The 26,876-nt window shown below is 47.2% G+C and overlaps 1 protein-coding gene across 4 annotated transcripts in view; it reads left to right on the top strand.

Moving 5' to 3' along the window:
* The window catches only part of PKLR (pyruvate kinase L/R), a 73,534-nt gene that overhangs the window by 6,675 nt on the left and 39,983 nt on the right, over nt 1-26,876 (top strand). For 3 of the 4 annotated variants that reach the window (XM_086947400.1, XM_086947402.1, XM_086947401.1), the window contains exons 2-4: nt 7,573-7,749; nt 18,372-18,463; nt 25,685-25,816. In XM_086947400.1, the coding sequence (XP_086803526.1) occupies nt 7,596-7,749; nt 18,372-18,463; nt 25,685-25,816 (378 nt within the window). In that variant the 5' untranslated portion in view covers nt 7,573-7,595. Of the gene's footprint in view, nt 1-6,436; nt 6,675-7,572; nt 7,750-18,371; nt 18,464-25,684; nt 25,817-26,876 lie in introns of those variants that run through there. The other variant, XM_086947399.1, reaches the window with a different exon arrangement.

Genomic DNA, 26,876 nt, shown 5'->3' with positions numbered 1-26,876 from the left:
ACGCTTTTCTCTTATCACCAGAATGTTCAGGGCACAGATCTGTGAGCCTTTCACCGTTCTCATTCATGTCGCCATGGTTGCCCATGTCTTCTTCATACCCTTTGTATTTTTTACTTCCCCGCTACCACTTGGGCTGTCTTGTACATGGCCCGCATGTTTCATGTCCGATGGTCTTTGTCGAAAGCAGGTGGATTGGCTTTGAGGCTTCTAGGGATCTTTGGTTTTCACCACAAGGTGTTGTAGCTCACTGTGAAGGAGATTCCTTTGGTCTTTTGGGTGACATTTCTGTAGCGAGGATTTTGTACATGGTGGGTTAGCTAGCCCCACCCATAACCCCCCTCCTTTCGCAGCTGGGCTTTGGACTGGCCGTGGCAGAGTTTTGATATTGTCGGTGCTACCTAATTGGCCATGTTAGGTTAGATTTTACATCTTACATACATGTGGAAGAGGTGTGGTGCAGCAGTCAGGATGACAGACTCCAGAAAACGGGGGCTCATGGTTCGATCCCCGGTGGCAGGTTATCCCAGCACCATGTGACTACGGGCAATAGCTCGCTTAATCTTCCTGACGGCCCCATGACACCTTCGGGTAATTGTTCGCGCTTTACAAATACTGGACAAATACAAAATCTCGGCTGTCTTTTTTTTAATATTTGTCACTTACCTTTTTTATCATTTTATTCTATAAAAACGAATTCATTAATTATCTCTCGTTGCTAGGAACGTAGCTGAGTGAGTGATATTCGGGGGTGTGAATCTTAAATTCCCAACTAAAAAAGAAATGGGGTGGAGTAGGAGAGAGCCAAGAGTGAATTATTTACACATTTTAGTACGTTTAATACATTTTTGGCTAGTCACAAAATGCAAATGTAAATTTATTCCAAAAGTGTAACTTACAGGTCTCCACAAGTTGAAGGGTCTGTGGGCTAGTCACAAACTGTATTTTGTGGTGCTTCTAAAGTACTGCTGCAAAAAACAGTAAAACCGTAGAAGTGCAGTATGTGAATAGCAGTTTGTAGTATGTTGGTAGAACTACTAAATTTACTGCAAAATGCGGTTTATGAATAGCTCCCTGGCCCTTTGAGTAAGCCCTGAAGTAGTCCTGTAAATGCTAAATATGGCATTGATTCTTATTGTAGATGGAGCAATATTATAATCTGTTAAATCAATAATAGGTGCTTGTACAGCGCACATCCTGAAAACAAGTATTTAGAAGTACTTGAATGAGAACGTAAAAGGAGTATATGAAATAAAATGTTTGCCTAGGTTAATACAATTTGGATAAGCAGGGAAACCAGTATTGATTCCAAGTTCTCTGGTTTCACGTTTTGAAACTGAGCCACCAGGTGTATATCTGTCTCTCACCCTGTTAGACAGCAGAGGTCATTATTTTGTATTTTAGTTTTTGCCCACAATGAAAAAACGACTGACCTAGCTAAATTGACTCTGGGTGGAGGGGTTGGTGGAGGTTCTTGACCCAACTATCAAGCCAATAATGCATTTATTTGGGGAGTGAAACACCCCCCTGAAGCTGCACCCCTGCTTGTTGCTCACATAATTATTACCCTGTGGTCCTTATTTTATTGACCTCGGTTGGATGAAAATGTGATTAATTTCAGCAGACCTTTGACCCCGAACGCTTGATATTCTTCAAGTTTCATTAGCACGGATATCTCCAACTCGGTTGCAGGACCACCAAATCCATGCCAAAGTTTCAAAATGAGGAAAAGAAAAACGTCATGTGGAATTCTTAAGTTAATCCTAGGCACTGGTAATTACCTGGGACTGCTTCGTAGCACATCATTTTGTTTGCCCCTATGCCACCTCGGGCTTATACCAGCCATATGAAATAAGACTTGGGCCTGTTCAAATCTCCAGGCCAAGCCCTCTGAACAGGAACACAAGCAACCCCAGACTATTTTTTTTGTGCAGATAGAACTTGTTAGTGAGGTATATCTTGAGTACTGTGGCCCAATGAGCAGAAGATCGCCGTCTGGGCATACCGGTGGTACTTATGGCATCCAATTCAAGAAAGCAAAAAAGTGATGTGTAATGGGAGTTTCACAACAGTGAATCAAAAAAGATCTCACATAGTGGGCCAGGCTTATATTGTATTGAAATTGTGACACATACCCGGCCCCCCTGGACCTACATTAGTTAGCCCTGCCTTGGTAGTGACTCTTTGTCCGAGTTGTGTGGTTTGGATGGGAACTTTTGACCTGAACATTGTAGAGACCTTTCTGCTCCAGGGGTATGAATCTTTGCATCAGTCTTATCTGGAGACGTTGCTGTTTTAGCACTTTATTCCTTTTGAAATACCTCCTCCGCTTTTAGGACTCCATTCAAATGCTGAATAGAATCTCGCTTTGGATTGTTTTTGTGTTCCAGTTGGGTAATGGCCCATCTTTTTCACAAAATGCATCTCCCAAGTGTGTGCTTATTTATTTGCAGTAGTGTAATGGTATCTTAGGTGATATTTCAACGTGGAGTGCTGTGAATTGTAATGTTGATGGTGTTTATTTTTTCTCCATTCTGTGCCACCTACTGGGGACGGGACTTGAATCTGAAAACTCAAGGTCAGCAGCCTTTGGGATTGACTGCCTAGACACCAAGGGCTAGATGTAGATAAATAGTATTTACCGATTCGTAAGTACGAATTTTTACTGATTCGGTATTTACGAATCGGTAAATGCTATGTAGCTAAAAATTCGGTAAAAATTACTGAACCGTTAAGATTTGGTATTTACCGAATCTGTATTTACCGATTCAGTAATTGCCATTCATTCCTATGGGCCTCCAGGCCCATAGGAATGAATGACAATGACGTGGGTGGTGTCTTCAGTGCTGATGGGGGTCCAGGCGCTGAGGGTGGTGGTATGGGGCAGCGTTTTGGTGTTTGGAGGCGGAGTCTGGGCACCAAAGCTGTCGTGTATGTCTGCGATCTTGCGGGAAAAGAACATGGCGAGGGAGTCGCAGAGGTCTTGCGACGGTGTGATGTCGTTGCTGCTGGGGTTGGTGAGCTCTTTTACGATGCTGAAGAGTTCCTTGCTGTTGTGTGTGTTGTTGTCCAGCCACTCTTTGAACGATGTCCTTTTGGTGGTGCGGATCAGCTGGTGGTGTTTGCGAGTGGCGATCTTGAGAGCGGTCAGGTTTTCTGTTGTCTGTTCGTGGCGCCAGGTTATCTCGAGAGTTCAGCAGGATTTCTTCAAGGGTGTTAGTGAACCATGTGGCTTTCCTGTTGTTCTTGCCTGGGGGGTTCTTCAGTGGGGCAAGGGCGTCGGCGCAGTTGGTGATCCACTGTGTGAGGTTGCAGGCTGCTTCGGTGGTGGGTCTGTTGCTGGCGGACGTGGGATGTAGTCTTCTTGAAGGTGAAATGGATGCAGCTGTGGTTGGTCCAGTGTAGTCCGGTGGAGGGTCTGAAGGAGACGTGGTTGCTGGCGGAGAATATGGGGTCGAGCGTGTATCCGGCGTAGTGGGTGGGAGTGTTCACCAGTTGCTTGAGTCTGAGGTTGTCGAACAGGGTGGTGGTGGTGTTGTCGTTATGGTTCTCCAGGTGGAAGTTCAGGTCCCCTAGGAGGATGTAGTCTGATGAGGCGAGGGCATGCGGGCTGATGAAGTCGGCGATGGTTTCACTGAATTGTGTGTGTGGGCCCGGGGGTCTGTAGATGAGGGTTCCTCTGAGGGTGGTCTTGGGGTCGGTGTGGATCTGGAAGTGTAGGTGTTAGGCGGCGGTGAGGGTATCTCCGGTGTTGGTCGTGACACTGATGGTGTTCCTGTAAATGATGGCGATTCCTCCTCCGGTTTGGTTGACACGGTCCTTATGGGTGATCTTGTAGCCGTCTGGGATGGATATGGCGATGTCGGGGCTGAGGAGCTGTTCATCCAGGTTTCCGTGAGGAAGGCGACTTCTGGTGCTGTTGTGTTGAGGAGGTCCCAGAGTTAGACGGCGTGCTTGTGGACGGAGCGGGTGTTGAGTAGGATGCACTTGAGGTGGTTGTTGTCTTTGCTTGGTCCGGAGGGTGGGGTGCATGTTTGGAGGCAGGTGAATTTGCAGGCTTGGCAGGTGGAGGGTCCGTGGGTATGCTTCGGTGGCTCAGTAGCAAGCGGATGGTCGGCCGGTGTTGGGTGGTGGTGTCGTATGTCTGGATTCCTGGCTTCGGCGGGGGCCAGGGGTCCTGGCGCTGGGCGCGGTCCAGGTGCGACGGGTGCAGACGAGCTTGCCATAGGCGCGCGGACTCCATATGAGGGGAAGAGGGAGGGAGGAACAACTGGGAGGCGGGAGCTGGCAGCGAATGGGGAACCAGGGGGCGGGGACGCGGCGGCAGAGAGCGAGGGGGGGAGCGGGTGGGTGGCACAGAAGGCAAAAGGGCACAAAATACGGCGGGCAGGCACAAAGACAGGCAACAGCAATGGGCACATAGTCAAACAAGATGAAAAACAAAATGAACAGAAATTAAATTAAGGCGGGGGGACACCCAGTATGAACCGGGGCACAGCGAGTGGCAGCAGCAGGGGTAGCGTCACACAGGAGGACCGTGTGGTGGCTGAGGGGGTGACCTACCTGCTGACCCCCTTAGAGTATTTCAGCATCATGTGAGTGACCCTGTGTATAAGCTAGCCATAGTTACCCATGACTATTTTGGTTGCAGTATCTGGTGAGTATCCCTTGTATAAGCTAGCCATAGTTACCTTTGAGTAGTTCAGTTGCAGTATCTGGTGAGTGACCCTGTGTATAAACTAGCCATGGTTCCTTGAATATTTCAGTTGCAGTAGCCTGTGAGTGGCCATGTGTGTAAGTTAGCCACAGTTAGGAATAATTCCGTTGCAGTACACATCGAGTGACCCTGGACATACGGTAGCCGTGGGTCCCAGAAGTAAAAGCTTGTTATGCTTTTCCCAGAGTGTTTCAGTTGCTGTACTTTGTGGGTGAGCTTCTGTATGAGTTCGCCGTGACTTCCCAGCTTTGGAGTTCTCCGTGTGACTCTGCTTTGTGAACTAGCCGTTGTCTTCCCAGAGATTACTTTGGTTACTCTACTCTGATTGGCCTTATGGTGAGTTAGCTATGGTTTCCACTCTGTGAATGCTGCAGTACTGTGTGAGTGAGCCTATGGAGAACCAGACATGTTTTCCTTATGGGAGGAAATGTGGCCTAACAGTCAGAGTTGCCACTCTTGGAAGTGAGGAACAGGGTTCGAATCATGGGTTCCGCTGAACATACTGTGCTTCTGGGCCAAACAATAAATAAATTAAGAACTCTAATGCCCAGGATCAAGCCTGCACTATATAAAAATCAACAAAATTAGGGCATTAGTTTGCCCCTTGAGAATTTCCTTTGCAGAACTTGCAGGTGACCCTCTTGTGAACTAGCTAGTTTCCCCCCTGAAAATGTGAGGTGCAATACTCCGTGGGTGGCCTAGCATGTGTTTTCCCTCTTTTCTGCCCTAGTTACTCTTAGGGACCCTACTGTGATTTGTGTATGGTTTTCCCCATGTAAATGTAAATGTTCGGATGTTTGACTTAATCACAATGCATCCTGGGATTCGCAATGTGCCTTCTGCACCCTTTCCATTTAGAACTGTGGATGTTTATTTGTGCAATGGGCTTCCAGAATTAAAGGACTGCGATTGTATGGGATATGCATTAGTAAATGCCTTGCAGCCCCTAGTCCATCCACAAAACGCTGTGCAGGTTTTGACCTCTGTCGGCCTCATTACATGTATGCTGATGACAGGGACGGCTCCTCCATTTGAACAGAGGAGGGTCGCCTCACAAGCCCCAGAGCGGAAAAATAATATGGTAATAAAGTTGATTTATTGCCATTTTATTTTTCAACTACCCGTCCTGAACTGAGGGTCAAGACCGGGCGGGGCCAGTGTTTCCGTGTGGGAGCAGCAGAGCGCTATACGCTTTAAAATGCGCATGTGTCTTTGGCCGGCTGTCTTAGGACGGCCAGCCAGACGTGCACAAATTAAACTTATCTAACCTAGCTGTCTTGGACATCTGGGATAGAGAAAGCTCCAACCCCCGGTGCATCTGCCCACCGAGCGAGTCAGTGGGCCTGGTTTTAATGTTGGAGCATACGCAAACACAGGCCGCGCAAGTGCACGCTTGGGCATGCCTGTGCTGGGGTGTGTGCATGTGTGTGTGTGTGTGTGTTCATTGGACTAATAAATCCAGTACTGATGAAGTGCACTTTAAAACTTCGTTTATGTAGAAATTAAAGCATGTAATGTGAAATGCTCTCTCTTGTCGAACTTTTCTTGTATGTATGTGAAATAATGGGAGGGTGGCAAGGGAGCCTTCATGCATATTCAGGCAAAAGGCCTGTGTTTTTGTGCAACAATTCGCGGATCTTTTTTTTTTAATTTTTAAGGATGTTGGGCACGTTCATGTGTTGATCCCGCCCTTCCGCATAATGTGTGATAAAAACACTCTTCGGGCAGTGGGCCCTGTGACCCGTCCTGGGGTGGACCAGCTGTGTGGGGGCACTGACCGGCGGCGCGCGCCGGCCGGGGTCAGGCGGGGATTGGTCACTCATTAACCTGGCCAGGCCGTGCGCGCGTGGGCTCGCCGCGCGCCGCGTGCGAGGAGAGCCCGTGAGTCCGGGGCAGCGCCGCGGCAGGTGTGCAAGGGCTTCAGTCGGCTCCCGCCCCCTTACGATGAACACTATGGACGGTAAGGGGGGGAATGGACGGACCCTCGGTCCTGACTGATTCCGGGGAGGAACACCTGGCGCTGCTGGATACTTTTCGCCCTCCAGAATGCGGTCTTTTTACTCCTATGAGTAAACCTAAATTATTCGATCGTCCCCGGGCTCCGAGGCCCCCTCCACTGCCCAATAATGTCTTCACCCTCTTTTTTCCCTACTTGGGAGACGTGGTTTATTTTAGTAATTCGGTACCGGAGTGGGAAGGGTGCACCTGCGCAGGGCAGGTGAACGCACTTACGTATTTCCTGTGAGGCCTGCTGTGTAGTTGTAAACCCAGGGAGGGCAGGTCTCACCTGGGGCTGACGGCGAGACCCCGCCGCCGTGGGCTGGGGCGTCCACGATTTTATCACAGAGACCTCGTGTTGATTGTTAACCACCTCAAGAAATAGAAATGGCCTCCTTAAGGAAATGAATAGCTTTGAAGCCAGGGTGGGGGCAGATGGTGTCTGTAGAAGGTCAGACTCCTTGCCTGGTGTGAGCTAAGGTTACCTGGAGGGTGCCTGTGGGGCCGTGGAGACTGGCCGTGGGCTAGCCAATGTCGTGTACTCTAGTGCAGGGAAGAAATTTACCCCCCCCCCCCCCCACCATTTGAACTGTGAAATATAGAAATAACCAATGGGAGGCAGGCTCTTGGAGATGGGGTTTTAGGGAGCCCTAGGTGACTGTTAGCTGTGATTTCCGGCAGCTGAAGGGAGCTTGCGCGGTCTAACAGCTCCCGAGGTGTTGCTCCCCTGTGGAAGGGACCCCGGTCTCGTGGGAGGGCCTGGGGTGTGTGGATCTGGGCGGTGCTGTTTTTTTTCTGTCCTCACTTTCTATGCCGGTTACCTTCAAGCTCCTCTTAATTCTCCCCTTTCGCATCATCAGTCAACAGGCGCTACTCTGACATCATGGCGCAGCTGACCCATGACCTCGGCACGGCCTTCTTCCAGAAGCAGCAGCTCAGTGCGTCGATGGCGGACACCTTCCTGGAGCACCTCTGCCTCCTGGACATCGACTCGGAACCCACCACGGCCCGCAACACCAGCATCATCTGCACCATTGGTACAGCCGCAATGTTTTGTTTTATTTATTATCACTATTCTTTCTTTATTACCTTTTTTCCAAAAGTACATAATCATTGAATACCTTGCACAAAACAGTGCAAAAATAGAAAAGCTTTTTGTTCTTTAATAAAATATGCAGTAACAAAAAATGCAAAGAAAGCAGAAATGTAATACTAGAATCACTATTTCAAACATTGATAAGGTGTATAATACGACAGAAAATGCATAATAGCAAGAAGTTTTTACTTACTTTAAGATCCTCAGTTCCTGGAATCAAGGGGCCCTCGCTTTATTCCATCAATAATGCCATCATCCCCTTGTAACATAGAACTTTTGCATTTTATACAAGCACTTTGTATGTTTTATATTATTCATTTCATAATTGGCACGCATGTCAAAACAATAAAAGCGCCGCATAAAATATATTCATCAGTACACACAATTCACAAACATGGTTTAGTTTTTTACTCTACTCCTCGAAAAATGCCAGAAAGCACCCCGTACCTGTTGGAGTTGTAGGGGCAGTAGGTATTCGTGCCTTTATTTTGAAATTGTCATCTTTCTTGGGGCTCTTCAGGCCATAGGTTGATACAGAAATAAGCACTTGCGCATTTTGCAAAATTGGCCTCTCCCCCAGCATCGCGCCTGCTGCCCTGGTGATCCCTGGAGTCAGAGCTTGAGTAATTATTTGGTAGTTATGGGTAATTATTTGCTAACTGTAGCCTAAGCTTGTTGGGGAAAATATCCTCCGCTCTTTTTAACACTGAGTACAATCCGGTTTTTCCACATAATTGCTTTCTGATGGTGGGACGGTAGTAAGTCCGAACTTCACTGTATTTTACCCCAGGGGGTTGTTACGTCATGTGATCATTTACATCACAGGGCTTTACTTCTAAAGCAGGTTGGTAAATTTACATAATTACGTGTGTATATGTATGTATATATATATATATATATATATATATATATATATATATATATATAGTTTTTTTTACATGTGTAGAAATACACTTCAATTTTTACGTTTATTTTTCGATTAATAATTTAGTAAAATATATTAATTGCCTTTACATAAATTCAGTTTTGTTAATGTAATTATATATTTAACATATTGAAAATCCTATGACTAACTCCTAAAGACCATAACTATCCCTGTATGATACACCCCCCCCATAAACCTAAAAATCGTATTGATCCGCTACTCTACCCACCCATGAACCATAAACACCCTTAATACTTTTATACACTACACATCCCTGAATCCCAAATACCTCTTACTTTCCCTGTCGGTTTGCCATTTCCTAACCTGCACATCTCCTGACTTCTCCTGTACACTAACCAGCCATGAACGCTAAACACCATACTACCTCTGTACACTACTTTCCCCCAGACAGCTTAATATCCACTTACACTACACATCTCATAACCCTAAAAACTCTTTACTGTCCCTATATACTACTACTCCTTAAAACTCATTAAGACCCGATTTACTTCCCACCCCTGAACCCCAAAAAATCTTACCACCCCTGTGCACTACAAATCCTTGAACCCAAAAATTCCATACTAGATCTATGCACCACCCTTCCCTGAATTACCTTACCACACACACAATACGAAACCTTACATTTAAAGTATTATACATGTATTTTTTAAACCTATACCCTTTGTGTGTGTGTGTGTGTATATATATATATATATATATATATATATATGTCACAATTATTAATACGTATGAACTAATATCACAATTTTAATAACTTACTGTACACTTTAATAAACTTTAATTCATTTTTAATATAATTTTAGATTAAAAAACGATGTAATTGTATTTTAAAATTAACAAACATTAATTTAAAAATGATTTTAAACTCTGCTTTCCTCACTCATTCTATATGTGAAAATATTTATGTACACATTTATATATAATCTTAAACATGTATATTATAATTGTCTACACCTACGACTTTCATCAACTGAAACCAGCGTGGACAATTGCAGTAGGTCTGGATAGAAAGAAATTGTGTATGGTAATGTGAAGCATCACAAGTAAAGGGCATGGGGATAGATATGTATTTGTCTGGAAGCAAAAAAATATAGAATATTTTTGGTGTAGGTCAAAATGTCACTAGACAGTTACACTGTCAAGCCAGACCTAAAAATCCATGTAGGTTAACGACAGATCTCCGCCCATCTGTGCTGCTCCTAGAGAATCACTACATACATTATCTTGTTCAGTTACATACTTCATTTCGGTCCTTGAGCCTCCAAAGTACGAAAAATAAATATTTAAAAATCATGAAGGCACCTCAGAATCAATACAGTACTGTTAAAAGGAAGTTTGATTTAAAATTGTGTTACAAAAAAATAGACTTAAATGTGGACTAAAATCAGGTCCGCAATGCCATCTGAAAGGTCAAAACTAGTTACATAGTCCTGGTAACTTGATGTAGTGGCTAGCCTGTGAAAGGTATACGGTGCACAATATGATTAAAGAATTAATACTTGTTCTAGTCAAGGAAAATAAAACTACAAGCATAAAAACACCTGACTTCTCTCGCGTCACTGTTCATTATGGAACAAAAGCAATACCACAGAAAAACAATACACAGTGCAACAGGATTTCCTAAGATAAAAGATAAAAGGGTGAAAGTAAGTACCACAATATAACCGCAGGAGAGTTTTCATAACACCAGTAACACAATTGTCCAAACATGACACCACTCAATTCCCTAGTAAAAAGGTGAGGTGTTACACCTGAGCATGGTATCTACAATATTGGGTCTGGGAATCAGAACGGCAATCCCGCCTTTTTCCAAAGTAGCCATATAATATACAGATATCGACTGATTGAAGAAAAAAACTAAAAATAAAAACTGGGCCTGGCTTGTCAGCCCACAAAATGTGGGTGGCGTCCCAATAGTGTCCTATCCAGCGTTAGAAGTGGGCGGGGACGGAAGGGCACTTCTTAAAATTATGTTAGTCCGTTCCCCTACTTCTTAGTTTTGAAAGAGCGTACCGGGGACTGTAAAATTGCCACACTTTAAAGTACACCTTTTTTTCTTTTTCACGCATGAGTGGTGCAACGTGAATATTCAGAAGGCCTCTGCACTGCGCCCGGCCTCCTCCCCTTCCCCGCTGGGTCTAATGGGCCTGCAAAGTGAGACTGAAAGGGCCATCAGTGTAGCATAGTGCGAAAACGGCTACTCTGATGGCCCTGCGGCTGCTGTGAGCCCCTGATCACACCTCATTTGTGACGACGCTGCCAGCAAATTTACATGCCAATTTAAAGCTGCTATTAGTTGGGTTTTGTGGCAGTGATATACACAGTGTTTACCTGCTGAAGCAACGTTCATCAATGCCTACCAGACTGTTTCCCGGCAATCTCGGCCCGGAGGTGCACCGGGCCGTTTTCACGCCACTTCTAGTTCTGTTGACAGTTTTCCTTCCCATACAGGCCCCGGTGTAACGCACACCATTCCAAAGATGTTTGAGAAACCCAAGGGCAAGAGTGGTTTTGCACCCATAACCAAACGAGTAAGCTCCTATTTGGGAGCAGTATTTACACCACCTCCTGACCCATGTGCACAGGATTTGGCAGATTTAATAATTGCATGTAGTAACAGATTCGCCCCCCTGCAAAGCCCCATTGATAATGACGCCATCTGTGCAGACAAATCTTTTCCAACTCAAGCAATGACAGCCCCGGCGTTTGACCCCAGTATTTAGGAGTCTGTTAGTGATTTAAGAAAATATTCCAATGTTCTGAAGTCTATGATTGGTGACCTTATGGGGATGATGAAGGGCAGGAGCAGTGATGGGGCAGGAGCAGTGATGGGGCAGGAGAGGCGACAGGGCAGGAGAGGAGATGTGGAAGGAGAGGCAATAGGGCAGGAGAGGTGACGGGGCACAAGAAGTGACGGGCAGGTGACGTGACAGGCAGGTGACGTGACAGGCAGGTGACGTGACGGGGCAGGAGAGGTGACGGGGCAGGAGAGGTGACGGGGCAGGAGAGGTGACGGGGCAGGAGAGGTGACGGGGTAGGAGAGGTGACGGGGCAGGAGAGGTGACGGGGCAGGAGAGGTGACGGGGCAGGAGAGGTGACGGGGCAGGAGAGGTGACGGGGCAGGAGAGGTGACGGGGCAGGAGAGGTGACGGGGCAGGAGAGGTGACGGGGCAGGAGAGGTGACGGGGCAGGAGAGGTGACGGGGCAGGAGAGGTGACGGGGCAGGAGAGGTGACGGGGCAGGAGAGGTGACGGGGCAGGAGAGGTGACGGGGCAGGAGAGGTGACGGGGCAGGAGAGGTGACGGGGCAGGAGAGGTGAACAGGGCAGGAGCGGTGAGCGAGGCAGGAGCGGTGAACAGGGCAGGAGAGGTGACTGGGCATGAGCTAGAGCAGTAACCGGGTGTGAGCGGTGAAAGGACAGCAGCGGTGAACGGGGCAGGAGCAGTGAACGGGGCAGGAGCAGTGAACGGGGCAGGAGCAGTGAACGGGGCAGGAGCAGTGAACGGGGCAGGAGCAGTGAACGGGGCAGGAGCAGTGAACGGGGCAGGAGCAGTGAACGGGGCAGGAGCAGTGAACGGGGCAGGAGCAGTGAACGGGGCAGGAGCAGTGAACGGGGCAGGAGCAGTGAACGGGGCAGGAGCAGTGAACGGGGCAGGAGCAGTGAACGGGGCAGGAGCGTCAGGAGAGGTGATCGGGCACAAGAAGTGACGGGCAGGTGTCATGACAGGCAGGTGAGGTGACGGGGCAGGAGAGGTGACGGGGCAGGAGAGGTGACGGGGCAGGAGAGGTGACTGGGCAGGAGAGGTGACGGGGCAGGAGAGGTGACGGGGCAGGAGAGGTGACGGGGCAGGAGAGGTGACGGGGCAGGAGAGGTGACGAGGCAAGAGAGGTGACGAGGCAAGAGAGGTGACGAGGCAGGAGAGGTGACGGGGCATGAGCTAGAGCAGTAACCGGATGTGAAAGGAGCAGTGAACGGGGCAGGAGCAGTGAACGGGGCAGGAGCAGTGAACGGGGCAGGAGCAGTGAACGGGGCAGGAGCAGTGAACGGGGCAGGAGCAGTGAACGGGGCAGGAGCAGTGAACGGGGCAGGAGCAGTGAACGGGGCAGGAGCAGTGAACGGGGCAGGAGCAGTGAACGGGGCAGGAGCAGTGAACGGGGCAGGAGCAGTGAACGGGGCAGGAGCAGTGAACGGGGCAGGAGCAGTGAACTGGGCAGGAGCAGTGAACTGGGCAGGAGCAGTGAACTGGGCAGGAGCAGTGAACTGGGCAGGAGCAGTGAACTGGGCAGGAGCAGTGAACGGGGCAGGAGCAGTGAACTGGGCAGGAGCAGTGAACGGGGCAGGAGAGGCGACGTGGAAGGAGAGGCAAGAGGGCAGGAGAGGTGACCGGGCACAAGAAGTGACAGGCAGGTGACATGACAGGCAGGTGACGTGACTGGCAGGTGACGTGACTGGCAGGTGACGTGACTGGCAGGTGACGTGACGGGGCAGGAGAGGTGACGGGGCAGGAGAGGTGACGGGGCAGGAGAGGTGACGGGGCAGGAGAGGTGACGGGGCAGGAGAGGTGACGGGGCAGGAGAGGTGACGGGGCAGGAGAGGTGACGGGGCAGGAGAGGTGAGCGGGGCAGGAGAGGTGAGCGGGGCAGGAGAGGTGAGCGAGGCAGGAGCGGTGAACAGGGCAGGAGAGGTGACTGGGCATGAGCTAGAGCAGTAACCGGGTGTGAGCGGTGAAAGGACAGCAGCGGTGAACGGGGCAGGAGCAGTGAACGGGGCAGGAGCAGTGAACGGGGCAGGAGCGGTGATGGGGCAGGAGCAGGGATGGGGCAGGAGAGGCGACGTGGAAGGAGAGGCAAGAGGGCAGGAGAGGTGACCGGGCACAAGAAGTGACAGGCAGGTGACATGACATGACAGGGCAGGAGCGGTGAGCGGGGCAGGAGCGGTGAGCGGGGCAGTAGAAGTGACGGGCCAGGAGAAGGGAGGGGTCGGGGGAATTGACGAAGCAGGAGTGTTGATCGAGCATGAGCAGGAGTACTGACTGGACAGGAGCAGTGAAAGGGCAGGAGTAGGCGTTTCCCAGGGCGACTGGAAGGGTAGGGGGCCAGTTTAGTTTGGGGGGACAGGTTTTGTACAAGTGCAGGAGTTTTAAAAACACTGCAAAGTTATTTGTATATTCAGCAGGTTTCGGTCAACAATACAAGTGCCAAGATAACTTTGGTGATCAATGTACCTGCTGGAGGGAGATGGGAGCATGTTTTGTCTAGTGGCTATTTTACTCATCTAAGGTAGTGCAGAGGGGTAATATGCCTGCTGCAAAGAACATGTACCATGCATATCAAAGAGCAATATGTTATGTGTATAGTTCAGTGGGTACTGCTTTGTGTTCACTTCCCGAATGAAAGGACACTTGAATACATATGGCCTGGCAGTTCGGGCTGGACTGTTCACATTGGGCGCAGGATCAAGACTGATTTGCATATGGCTGGGTCCAAACTGGAATGGCATGGTGAGCAAAAAACGATGGATTTAAGCCCCGATCTCTGAACTGGGGTAAATGTATGACCTTGTTCTGCATTCTGTCCATCAATTGTTCTTTTTGCATTTGTCTCCCCTAGTGGGAACGGTATGCTCAGACATGAGTCCTGTGCTCTCCATGCCAATGGAATCAAGCTATCCTGGCTGATGAGGGCTGAAAGCCCGAAACCGGTCCTAGGATGCTTGTTTCCAGTCCAGGGAGGACCTGGCCTGGCAGTTCGGGCTACACTGTTCTCATTGGGCACAGGATCAATACTGATTTGCATATGGCTGGGTCCAAACTGAAATCGCATATGAGCAAATAAACAATGGATTTAGGCCCAGCTCTCTGCACTGGGGTGAATGTATGATATTGCTCTGCATTCTGCCCACCAGTTGTTCTTTTGGCTATATTATGCTTGAGCAGCCAGCTGGCTGACATGAATATGAAGGAGCCTTTGTGGGTTTCTGTGAGTCTAGATTCTCCTGAAGAGTCCCTTTCTCTTCTGAGCCCTGCTTAACAGATGTGTATAGGAGGAGCCCTGCATTCATGACCTCAATGTTTGAGACAAAAAATAATCATGGATTTCTGAACAATGAGTGAAAGCATTAAGGTAACATGTTGTTCCTGCTTATATTTCACATGCTTTACATAAACCTGTATTCCCTATGAGTGTTTGCTTTTTCCTGAATTAAACCTCAAATAAACATATCCATTCTTTTAATTAAATAACGTTATAAGCTGTAACTGGTCAGTGAAATGCTAAACGTACTAAAAATTGGTATGTTTTGCTATTTCTAGCCACACCCCTGACTCCGCCCACTGATTCAGTCTTTGGTTGTTCCCGCCCCCTGATTCTCCACCCACAGTTCCCCTACTTTTTTTTCCCCACTTCGACCACTGGTCCTATCCCCATCAAAGTGCATAGGGGTTTAAGCTAACCACGCCAGGGCCTATCCTGCTTGAGGCAAAAGAATAACTTCTGCTCAATATCCTTGGTTTCTTGACTGAGTTGGTGGGATTTCCAACAATGTATACGTTTATCAACAAGTAGTGTCCCAACCTGAATTTAATAAAGAGTGTGCAGGCTAAAGGAGGTTGAATCTGATCAAGATACATTTCTCTAGTGGGAGCGGTTTTGCATGCTAAAAATGCCTCCCCAAATTTGACTTTACAATGCATCTTTCACCATACTCTTGGCGTCCGCCCCAATTGTTGAGGGGTAGTTTCAGTACCCACCCAGGTCGCTAAGATGGAATTTAAGAAACTTGAGCATGGGAGAAGTGATTATGCATTGTGCTGGCTTAGTACGTCTACGTGAACCAGCCTATAATGATCGAGCTCTGGGGTCGACCACAATCTAACCCAATACAGGTGGGGTTTTAACATTGCCAAATCTCCCTCCCTTTTGAGGCCTGTATCGAAGATTAGGGTAATATGGGGGTACTCTGTGATGAGCTGAATAGGAACCTCCAGAAATTATTTCCTTTGTAATCAAGCCGTTATATTTGAGATCCCTCCACCATAGTTCCGCTCCACAAAACAGATTTGTGTGGAGTTGCTTTGAGTCCCTTAGAGACTGCTGAGACTGAATGTAACTGCACCACTTCACTCTTCTGTATGTGTGATTTCTAATTTCTATTCTTGTCAGTTCTGACTCCAAATAATCTAAGTTCCCTTCTATCTTCAAGGGCTCAACATTCATTGAAACATGCCTCTACAGGATTTATACGGGTGGAATGTCATAACTTTAGTTTTTATAGTATTTACCTCCAAACAGCAGGTGTCGCAAAACTGATAATTTTTGTGGGAGGTTTAAGAGCCCTGATGCGGTGTGGGAAAGGAGGAGGGTGTCATCTGCAAAGAGCAGTGCAGGTGTAGGACAGCTAGCAAGCTTTGGAGAATCATGGTAGCACTCGCCTAGAAATTTAACCGCATTCATGTACAAGAGAAGAGTGTTGGTGCAAGTACATACCCTTGTCGTAATCCATGCAGGACCGTAATGTGATTTGTTAGATTACTACTGACCCCCCCCCCCCCCCACCTGTCTTGGTATTATGTAGTCTGAGGAGTGTGTCCAATAGGGTATGATCCCTGTTTGTGGCACCTAGAGTGGCCAGAGGTGCTGCCTCTGGACCAAATCAAAGGCAGTCCTGAGGTCCACCTAAGCCGTATATAAATGATCCCTATATGATGTAAGTTATTTTGCCACAATATGATCAAGACAGAGAATTTGATCTATTGTTCTGATCTTAGAGCGGAACCCTGCCTGTAACGGTTACAAGATCGTCTTTGCCCAGCCAATCCTGAAGTCTAACCAAGATCTGGTGACAGAAAACCTTCTGCAGATGGTCTGTAAGGCTAACGAGCCGATAGCTGTTTGAGGTTCCTCTGGTGCCCTTTTTATGGGTGGAGAAGATCTCTGCATTTGTCCAGGAATCTGGGACACGCCCACCTGCCAGGATCGCATTCGAAAGTGCATTAATATAGGGTCCCCAGACAAGGAGTTCAGAGCGTAACAGGTCGCTGGGGATTCTATCTGGACCCAAGGCCTTCCCGGGGGGCAGTGGCCATAATCACCCTAAGAGTTTCTGGAAGAGTAAAGCAGAGTGGAATGGTTGCATTAACCTTTTCTGGGACACATTTTTCAACAACGAACATCCAGCTCTAGGTCGTGCATGAATTGAAGACAAATGGTCAACCCCCTGCTGTAGTTGAATTGTTAGTTCTGTAGGGCTGAGAGATTTGGGACAGCCATATGCAAAAATATGTCAAAATAACTAAGTCATTAATGTTGAAAGCCTCAGCCAAGGCTAACCAGATGGAGTATACACAGCTCTGTTTGGTACTGGTGGTTATCTAGTCCTAGTTTATGCGGGCAACACATCCTGTTTGACAGCTTTGAGTAAGCCCTTTGCTTTAGGACACTCCTTTGAGAACCAAGAGTGAGGCTGAGGACAGGGTTTAAAAATTTTTTTTTTTAAGTTTTGAACTCTGGTGCTGCGTAAATTATCTTGTTGTTTTAAGACACTTTAATAACATTCAATTGTCGTGTGTGTGCCTCTGGAAGTTCAAGCTTAGGCATCTGGTCTAGATAAATAAAATGATCACAACTGTGTTGTGGGCAGTCACTTTTTTTGTGGAAGCACACACTTCTGCCCTATCAAAACATGTAGCCCTGGCACCCAACATGTTTGCAGTACCAAAGCCCCTATCTAGTAATGTTCACATAATTGTCTGGCGACAGCTGCACTGTCAAGCAAGACCATACATTTCTCTACAAAGTAAAACACTGCAATATAAAGTACTGAAATACGTGCAATGCAAAGGCCTCCATGTATTTACTTGCAATTAAGTCTCACGAAGTAATATCCATGCAATGGTAGTATTCCGGTGTGACTCCTTTTATGTCTGCAGCCTAATTTCTATTGGGTCTGTCCATATTAACCATATTGGTGAAGCCCATGCAGTTGTTAAGTTATAAAGTGTATGGCCAAGAATGGTTTTGGAACCACGTTGTCTTGCCATGCCCTCTTATGTCAAAATTGTGTTAATTTGCTTCACCTTTCCTTATTACTGCTCTTATGCGCCAATTGGCAGTTCCAGCTGTTGTGCCCTATATCACGCCAATGTATTAATATAATGCTTCCCTTTATGAGACCATCTGCTCCCTGGGGAGTGAGAGGTGTAAGGTTTAGTGTCAGTAGGAAAAAATGAGATTTGTGACTTTCTGTTCTTAGAGATTGGGGTGGAAGCTTAAGCGCCCGGTAGTGGGGTGTTCAGTTTTGGACTTTGTCCTGTAGCACCACCTGTGGTCTTTCAGCTTCTTATGTGGGGCAGTATAGCCTGTTGTACAGTTTGTGATGGTTTGTTTTCCATTTTATTTCATGTTGTGCCCTACATAGACATGTGCCACACAGTCTGAGACGGTGTCAGGTCTACTACAACTCATACCGCATTTCGAAACCTGAAGTGCAGTCTGCTTCTCTGCAACAGCCTGTGGCCAAGTTCTGTTCTCCGAGTCCTTCTCCTGTGCCATGTGGACCCAAGCAAAAACGCACAAAAAGTGATGGGAATCTCATCTCTTGTCTTTTTCTTTGTTCGTAGGTCCTGCATCACGATCTGTTGAAATGCTCTGTGAGATGATAAAGGCCGGAATGAATATTGCACGCCTCAATTTCTCCCATGGTTCCCATGAGGTAAGACAATGCAATAAGGTTCCATTTACAGGCACAGAAGTATGTGTGCTTGCTGGATTAATTTGACACATTCAACAAATCCTCCTTTGAGCTCTGGGGTAGTAATGATATGTAAAAAATGGGCCTTGTGTTTACACCTGACCCTTAAATAACGTTGCCTAAACAGTAAATCCTGGGTGCTTAAAGTTGAGTCGGAGTGAGAGATGTAAAACAGGAATTAGTACAGGAGAGATTGGACAGTAAGTATTTGCAGAAAAGCAAGGAAAAAATATCGCCTTTTTTTTCTCTATGTAAGGAACAAAGAAGGAAAAAAAATTGAAGTAATTGTGACAGAATGAATAATAGGTTCTTTTGACTTCACGTGGGGTAGATCTGCCCACGTTTTGTTTGTAATCCAGTAAGTCGTAGAGGACCAGAGCAGTCATGCTCTAGTAAACAGTTCAGGCTTCAAACATGTGGTTTTAGGCAAACTGAACACACAAAGTGATGGGAGTAACTATTGGCAATAGCTCTAGGTAGCATTCAAACCCATAATTTGGTTTTGCTACCCCTAGCGATTACCAGTGGTCACACAAATTATAGGCATTCCTTCCATCACTTTTTGTGTGTTTTTATGCAATGCCCCAAGTGGCCAGGGATATGCCCAGATGTGGGTTTCTACTCACTATGCCACTGGAACCAAGTCGACTGAGCCCAAGTGGCCAGGGATATGCCCAGATGTGGGTTTCATGCTCACTATGCCACTGGAACCAAGTCTACTGAGCCCCAATCAGAGTGTAATCTGTCTTGGGTTGCTTGTGTTTTGGATCAGGGAGGACCTAGCCTAGGAGTTTGGGCTTAACTGTTTGTATTGGGGCAGGGTCATGGCTGACTTGCATATGGCTAGGTCTAATCTGATGTGGCATGGTGGGTTACTCTGCCTGCACCATCCCTCTCTGTGCCCTGCGATCTCCAATTTTCACTCTAAGTGTGCTCCTTTACTTGAGTACCTGGGTCTGCACCTTGACCTGCAGCAGGGCTCCTCGCATACATGTCAACAGACCCGATTCAGACTGGTGACTCCTTATTTTTGAAGCCTAAGATGGCTTTATTTTAGGTGTCTCACGCCTAAAATCTCCTCCTTAGTGGAAAATCAATTCCCTCAATTACTTTCTCCCACATCTGTTTATTTGAATTTTCAAAATAAAATCCACATCCATTACAACTTGCACTGTCGTATAGATCATGTTCTAATCAGGAATATCCTGTGCCCCGAACCATCCACCTCGTCCACCTACTTCCTCTGTCTGCTAGTGTTATGGCGCACCACTGTAAGTAACTTCAGAGTTCATCTGGATAGGCCTCTGTAAGAGTTTCAGCTGCTTCAAAATTTCCCACATTTTTGGGGGCAACTGCTGCCTTCATAGACCACTTTTTCGGCTAACATGTACCAGTCTGTGTCAGGCTTCAAGGTCTCAAGATCCAGGGCCAATCCAGCCCTCCAGGCTTGTGCAACATTTCTTTTCACCACCATTAGACCAGCAACATCCATATTCACGGAGCCCTGGTTTCACGGCCATCCCCATATATTAAGGACACATAGTTTTGCAGAGTTCGTTAGTCTGTCTCCCCCCCCCCCCCCCCCCCACACACACACACACGCCCACAGTCTACAATTTTGGACCAGAAAAATTGTACTACAGGACAGTCCAAAAGGATATGTAGGAAGGATCCAGTCTGCCTGCAACACCACAAGCCCAGATCTGTGGCAACCCTGCCCATCTTGAACATGGTTGTTCAGGAGTAGTTGGAGCAGTGGTGGATCCGCACTTTTACCAGTCTGAAGCCAAGTTTTATTGCCACCTGTCTAGGGGCACCAAGGGCCTCCTCCCACTCCATCTTTGAGTTTGCCTACATCCCTCTCCCACGATTCCCTCAGTGTAGTTTACAATCTTTTTAGAAGTTGGGGATGTGGATTTCTTGGTTATGGGATCCCACAATAGTCTTTCCTCCAGATGCCAGGATTCGGCTACTCCACGCCCTTCGGTAGTTTAGCCCACAACGCATGCAGTTGAATGTGGCGGTGGGTGTCAGTCTGCCAGCTGGTACACTCTCATTAAGTATGCCAGGGTGACTACATCACTCTGTGTCCCAGATTGGGTGGATTGCGTAATTGTTTTTCCATCCCAGATGTGTTGGCGCCTCTTTCCAGATTTTGACCACTGCTCCGGGAAGCGTTGGGTAGGTCTGCTAATTTCCTTCCACCATATAGGGCCTACGGGTATCCCCTATACCCCAGTACGTCTATCCATTTGGAGTGCTGGTTCGGTCAGCGGCAGATAGGCCCATTCATTAACTCTAACTAATTGTACCACTGCCAGCCAATAATACTTTTGAATATTCAGGCGGGCAATTCCTCAATCGTACCAGCCTCTCGTTACTTTGGGCAGGATACTCTGCGCTGGGCTTCCATCCCATTGTAATAGTCTGACTTCTGCTTCAATTGTCCTAAAATATGCCTTGGGGACCTCGTAGGGAGCATTTTGAAGCACAGCAGTGACATCATTTTAAGTAGAGGCTCTACCCAACAGTGAAAGCGGCAGTGGTCGCCAATGCCACACATCCCCCCCCTCCCCCCCCTTTTAATCTTTCGAGCAACATGGTCCGGTTCCACTCATAAAAAAGCTCTGCATCAGGTGTTATGTATATTCCTAGGTAGTGGAATCCATTCAGTGCAACCGTCGCCTGGCGGTAGTTGTGGAATGTCACCCCCACAGTGGGGAAATTTGGACGTGTGCCAATTTATTGTGTATCCTGAAAATTTGCCAAAATGTTTATCTGCATTAGTCTGACCACTGTTCGTTTCAGTCGGTGACATAGACTAGCACATCGTCCGAATACAGCATTATTTTATCCTCCCAGGCACCGCCCCCCTGCAAGTACTTAGCCAATCGATCTTGACATTTCCATGCGGCCAGAGGCTCAAACACCAGAGCGAAGATCATAGGGGACAGGAGGCTGCCCTGCTTGGTGACCCATTGGAGTTTGAATATTGAAAAGTACACTTTGCTCACCTCAACTTTGGCTAGTAGGCCGGTGGAAAGCAGGCTGACCCATTGAGTAAATTGTGGGGCAAATCCTAGTTTGTCCAGCACTGCAAATAGGTAGTTCCACTCCAGTGTATCAAATGCCATTTTGGCATCCAGTGACATTACCAGAGCATTTTCACTAAAGGTCTCCCTCTTTCCCATCGCTAAGCATTGGAGATGGAGTCTTGTGATCGGGTTAGGCATAAAGCCTGACTGATTCGGGTGGATCAGCGAATGGATCACTCTTCTGAGCCCCCTTGCCAATATTTTGGCCAGTATTTTGACCTCCACATTCAACAGTTAAATAGGCCTAAATGATGTGCAGACCTCTGGGGGCGACCTTTTATGTATCACTACCATGCTGTCGAGTGTTTGATCTTGCAGTAGAGGGCCTTGCTTTTTGCTTTGTTTGAACATGGCTAATAGGTGTGGTGCATATTTTGTTGCCAGCATTTTGTAAATCCCAACCGGCAGACCGTTGGGCTTGAGGTTTTCCCCGACCAACTCTTTCGCTGCTGCCTCCACCTTTATGTTCCTTTCTAGATACTTAAAATCCTCTTGTAATAGGTTTGGGAATTGTATCTTTAAGGAGGTCAATCGCGTCCTCAGTCATTAAACTCCTTCCCCAGTGGCGTAGCAAGAGGGGGGCTCTTACCTGCGAACGCCGCAGAACAGAAAATGCAGGAACCTTTCGGGCAGCCAAAGGTCTAGCTATGCTACTGTTTCCACCCCCTCAACTAGCTCCCCTGTCTGTTTTGACCTCTAATACCCACTTCCGAGTCCGATCCCGCTTGTCTAAACGGGCCACGAGTTTACCAGCTTTGTTCCCAACTTCGTACAGGCATTGAGCAGTCGCTCTAAACACTGCCCAGGATGCCTGGTGGCTGTTTTGTTTTTGTATTCTTGTTGCTTCAGTGCCAAAGTATGCAGCACACCTGTCTCATTCCAGTCTGCGGTAGTCACTCTTTTTCCAGAATGTCCTACTCCTGCTCGTCCTGCCTGGCCCTCTTATCCCTCTCGATCCCAGATATAAGGGAGAGGGCCTGGCCCTTAACTACAGATTTGTATTCCTCCCATTTGAGGGCATAATCCACTGTGTTTTAAGCTTTCTTTAAAGTAGTGATCTGTGCATTCAGTGAGGCCCTCTTGCACTTTGCGCTGTTTTAAGTACCACAGGTTTATCTGCCTTACTGTGCCTCGTGTGGTGGGTTTCAGGTTAAATCCTTCCCACACAGGGTGATGGGAGTGATCCAAGATTCCTCTGGCAAGGTATCAGACCTCCGAGTATTGGTGTGCCTTCAGGTGCTGTGTGAGGAGGTAGACCGTGTAGGAGAGGCTTCCATGTGCACCAGAGTGGTAAGTATATTGCCATTTCTGCAGGTTGTGTGCTCTCCACAGAGCCACAATTCCCATTGCAGCCAGTAAGTCCAGAAGCTGACTTGGCACCCTTCCCATAGTTTTCTGTGTCGAGAGGTCCTTGTCCTCGCTGGCTACCATGTTGAAGAAACTGCCCAACATTAAAGTTCCATCTGGCATTTGTAGGGGCAGGAACCCGGGGCTGGCAATGTGGAGGCATTCAAATCTTGGTGGCAGGTACACGGAGCAAACCGTTTGTCGGGCCTTCCCAGTGTTCCGATAGGGCCCCATATTTGCTGTGTGGTTCGGACCATGTCCCTTGGGCAATTGGAGGAAGCAACATCTTCATTAGGACCCCCCCCCCTCTGGAGTCCGATGTAGAACCTATGTGAGCCATCATTTTACACCTCCACCTATGCATAGCTCTATGTGTTGCCAATCATGTGCGTTTCCTGTAGCAGAACCATGTCGGGGGCATGTCGCTTAAAATACTGAAAGACCACTTCTCTCTTTATCATATCCCCATGTCCATGAACATTCCACAACCGTATTTTCAAAGATCTCGCGCCAGCCATAGGGAAACATTCTTCTTTCGGCCCGAGGGCCCTATCAGCAGTACACCGAATGCCCAAGAACGGGCTGCTGGCCCATGTGGGTTCAGAAGGCACATCTCCCCAGTGTAAGTCGACTGTTCTTTTACATGAACAAGATAGAACCATATGATGCAAGTAACTTCCCCAAAAAAGTCTCCCCTCCCTGCATGGTAGGCTTAGACCTGCCCATCCCCACCCAACATTTCAGAGCACCTGTTTCAATGTTGATGTATAACAGAATCATTTGGCGAGTTCAAATGTTCATGCCCTGTGTCCCGGTCCCCTCATACTTGCTGTAGGCTGTTTACCAAGTGGGTCACAGTAGCCCATGGCTAATACCCTGCTCTCCTTTTTTTTTTTAGTACCAACTCGTCACCGGTCTTCAGCATCAGTCCTGTCTGAAAGCTGATTTTTCAAGGCATCATTGGGGATGAGGGTGGGGCTCGTTTCCTGTCCCGGGGCTTCATCGGGCTAGAAATCCTGCGGGTTATCCAATGGCAGTGTCGGTTGCCTGCACTCTCCATGCTCCCTTTGTGGTTCCCCTGCTTCTATGGTTGCACAAGTTAGTGGTGTAGGGTGACACCATTGCACCCCTTAAGCCACCTCCATGCCTCACCTGGTTCCCAAAGTGCCAAGTCCTTCTCTCAGCAGCCAACTTCCTTTTTACTGGAAACTTCATGGAGTCTTTGAGGTCTCGCTGTTGCAAACCCCCTTTTACTTCATCAAATCTGCACTGTAGTTTCTGTGCTCGGAGTGTAAAGTGTGGAAAGATGCTACTGGTGGCATTCTCATATCGAAGGGGTGGGCTTTAGCTGGCAGCCTTCAGTATCCTGTCTTTATGCTTATGGTTGAATGAGTGCAATGATGGTTCGTGGTGCGGCACCCAAGTGTGACTGAGTGGCAAAGGCCCCTTGGGCACATTATATCAAAGACCTTCAAGAGGCCCTTCGGCTTTAACATGTTCAGGATGAAGTCCTTCAGGAAGAGGTCAACACTTGGGCCTTCGGCTCTCTCCAGGACCCCCACGAGCCTCATGTCCTTTCTCCTGGAAAGGCATTTGTTATCTTCCAGCTTAGCCCCCGCCGCCTCAGCTTGGAGTCGGGTCACCTGGTCCTTGAGGGTTTGGATATCCGCGTGGAGTGCTGCAATAGTCCTTATTCCCTACCACTCTATCCCCCAAGTTGTGTAGATCTCTGCGACCTCCCTAGTGACGGATTCAGTTTTGGCCCCCAGCAAGCCACGGACCCCCTGGATCGCCTCCATAATGTCCTTTAGGGTGAGTTCATCACCATTTTGGGAGGATCCTCTAGTGGGCTCCACCATTTTCCCTCCCCAAGTCGTTTCTTTAGGTAAGGCATATCTGTCGGATTTATTTACTGCAAGCTCTTTACACCCCTGCCACTGGTCATTGTTGTCTCCTTCCTGCAACTCTGGTTTGCCCCAAAGTGCGAGGGTGGTAGTCACTGGTGCCTGCCGAGGCAGCCCTCTCGACCTTAGTGCACCTCGCGGCCCCTCTGACTACCCTCTGCCTCCAACATGACGCAGGACAGCGGTGTATCATTTTGTTCTACATGTATCTTATTTGATGCCAACATTACCACTTTCACCAGCTACGTGGAGGACGGTCTGATCTTCGGAAGATGTACTTTTAATCAAATTATTTCTTTTTGATTGTTATATACCAAAGGGTTCTATGAAATTGCAATTTTTTTTTAACCTTTACCCCCTTCAATGCATTGATGCAGCAATTAACTGGTGGAAGAGGACTATAAACATTGAGTCTGGAGCTGCATTTGCATCCGTGCAAAACTTCGTTAAGTTTGAGCACACACAATATTTAAATTAAAATTTGAAGAATATGCCACAGATGCAAATTTTCTGCATATTAGCATTTGCAAAATTTCCTTGACGCACATAAACTGTAGGAGACCTAAAAATGTAGAAATCAGGAGAGCAAGCCAATTTGGTATATAGATCCCAAGAATGATTGTTAGATGTATAATGTTTGATGTAAGTAGTGAGACTTGTGTTAAATTCATAGTTTCAATCTAGTCTTGACTGGTACGACACATTGCCAGCTCCTGATTTGTGCATATCCGGTTTACAAAGATCTACACATTGTCAATGTTAGTTTGTGAGTAAGTTAAACATGAAGCATTGCCCATTTAACACAGTCCCTCACCAAGATTATTTTGTCTATTCAGTACCACGCAGAATCCATAAAGAATGTGCGAACAGCCACGGAGAGCTTTGCTGCGAACCCGATGTTCTACAGACCGATTGCCATTGCGTTGGACACCAAGGGGCCAGAGATCCGCACAGGAGTGGTTGTTGGGGTGAGTAATCTCAGCAGAAAATGAGGCTTTGTGTGTGTGCTAGACATAGATAAGAAAGTGATGTAGGGAGATGTTGCTGTGTATCAATGGTGTCTAACATAGGCCCTGATGTGCCGGATTCATTCCAGATTTTCAAAATGCCCACCTAAGACAAATTTACATTTAAATAGCCTACATACTAATTTAAATAGTCGGCTGTGGTTACTAAAATTCATAAAGGATCAGGACTTACTTTGGACAACACTGATGTATGCTTGCTTTGTTTGTTCAGCAAATTATCCACATCTGGTGATCTAGTTTTCAGCTCTCCTGCTTACTAAAGATTTAAAATTAGCACTACGTTTTCTATATTACAATATACATCTTATCGTGAGACACAGTGCTAACTTATAAATGAAACACTACGGGCAGATTTACAAGCCCCTTGCAACACTTTTCTGCTGCTGTTGCGTCACTTTCGTAACGCGTCATGTTGTAAAGCACTTTGTCACATTAAACATGTGTGGGGTATAATGTATGCAGGGTGGGCATTCCCGCGCACAAAAGCCTCGTAAAAGTCACGCAATGAAATCTACAAAATTTCCCTGCGTCACTTCTAGGATGCCACTGCGTCAAAACCTTACCCCTGCTTGAAGCAGGCGTAAGGAGTGATGCAGTGTGGTGGGAATAGGCCTCAAAATGCATTGCTGGAGTTGCGTCGTACTTGCGACAACTCCAGCAATGCGGGACTTTTGCCCCAACATATGCATCAGAATTTCTGACGTATCTGTCAATCCTTGCGCCGTATTGTAAATATAGTATCTACAGTAAAAGTGTCTAGGTGCTGGAATTAAATTGTTGTTTTGCTTTAAGAACCACATTGACAAACATGGTGACCGTAGTGATTTATTTCACTCTTTTCTGTATTTAGAATTTTTTTTTTTAACATTCATCGCATTTTTTTTTTTTTTTAAGGGAAACTTATTTCCTTTTTCATATATACATTTTACAATGATGAAAATGGTGAAATTTAAATGAGAAGAAAATACAATTGTGAGGTAGACCAGTCCTTCAATGTAAA

Source organism: Lissotriton vulgaris, chromosome 12, assembly GCF_964263255.1.
Source record: "Lissotriton vulgaris chromosome 12, aLisVul1.2, whole genome shotgun sequence".
NCBI classification, from domain to species: Eukaryota; Metazoa; Chordata; class Amphibia; order Caudata; family Salamandridae; genus Lissotriton; species Lissotriton vulgaris.
This window is presented reverse-complemented; position numbering and strand designations above follow the sequence as displayed.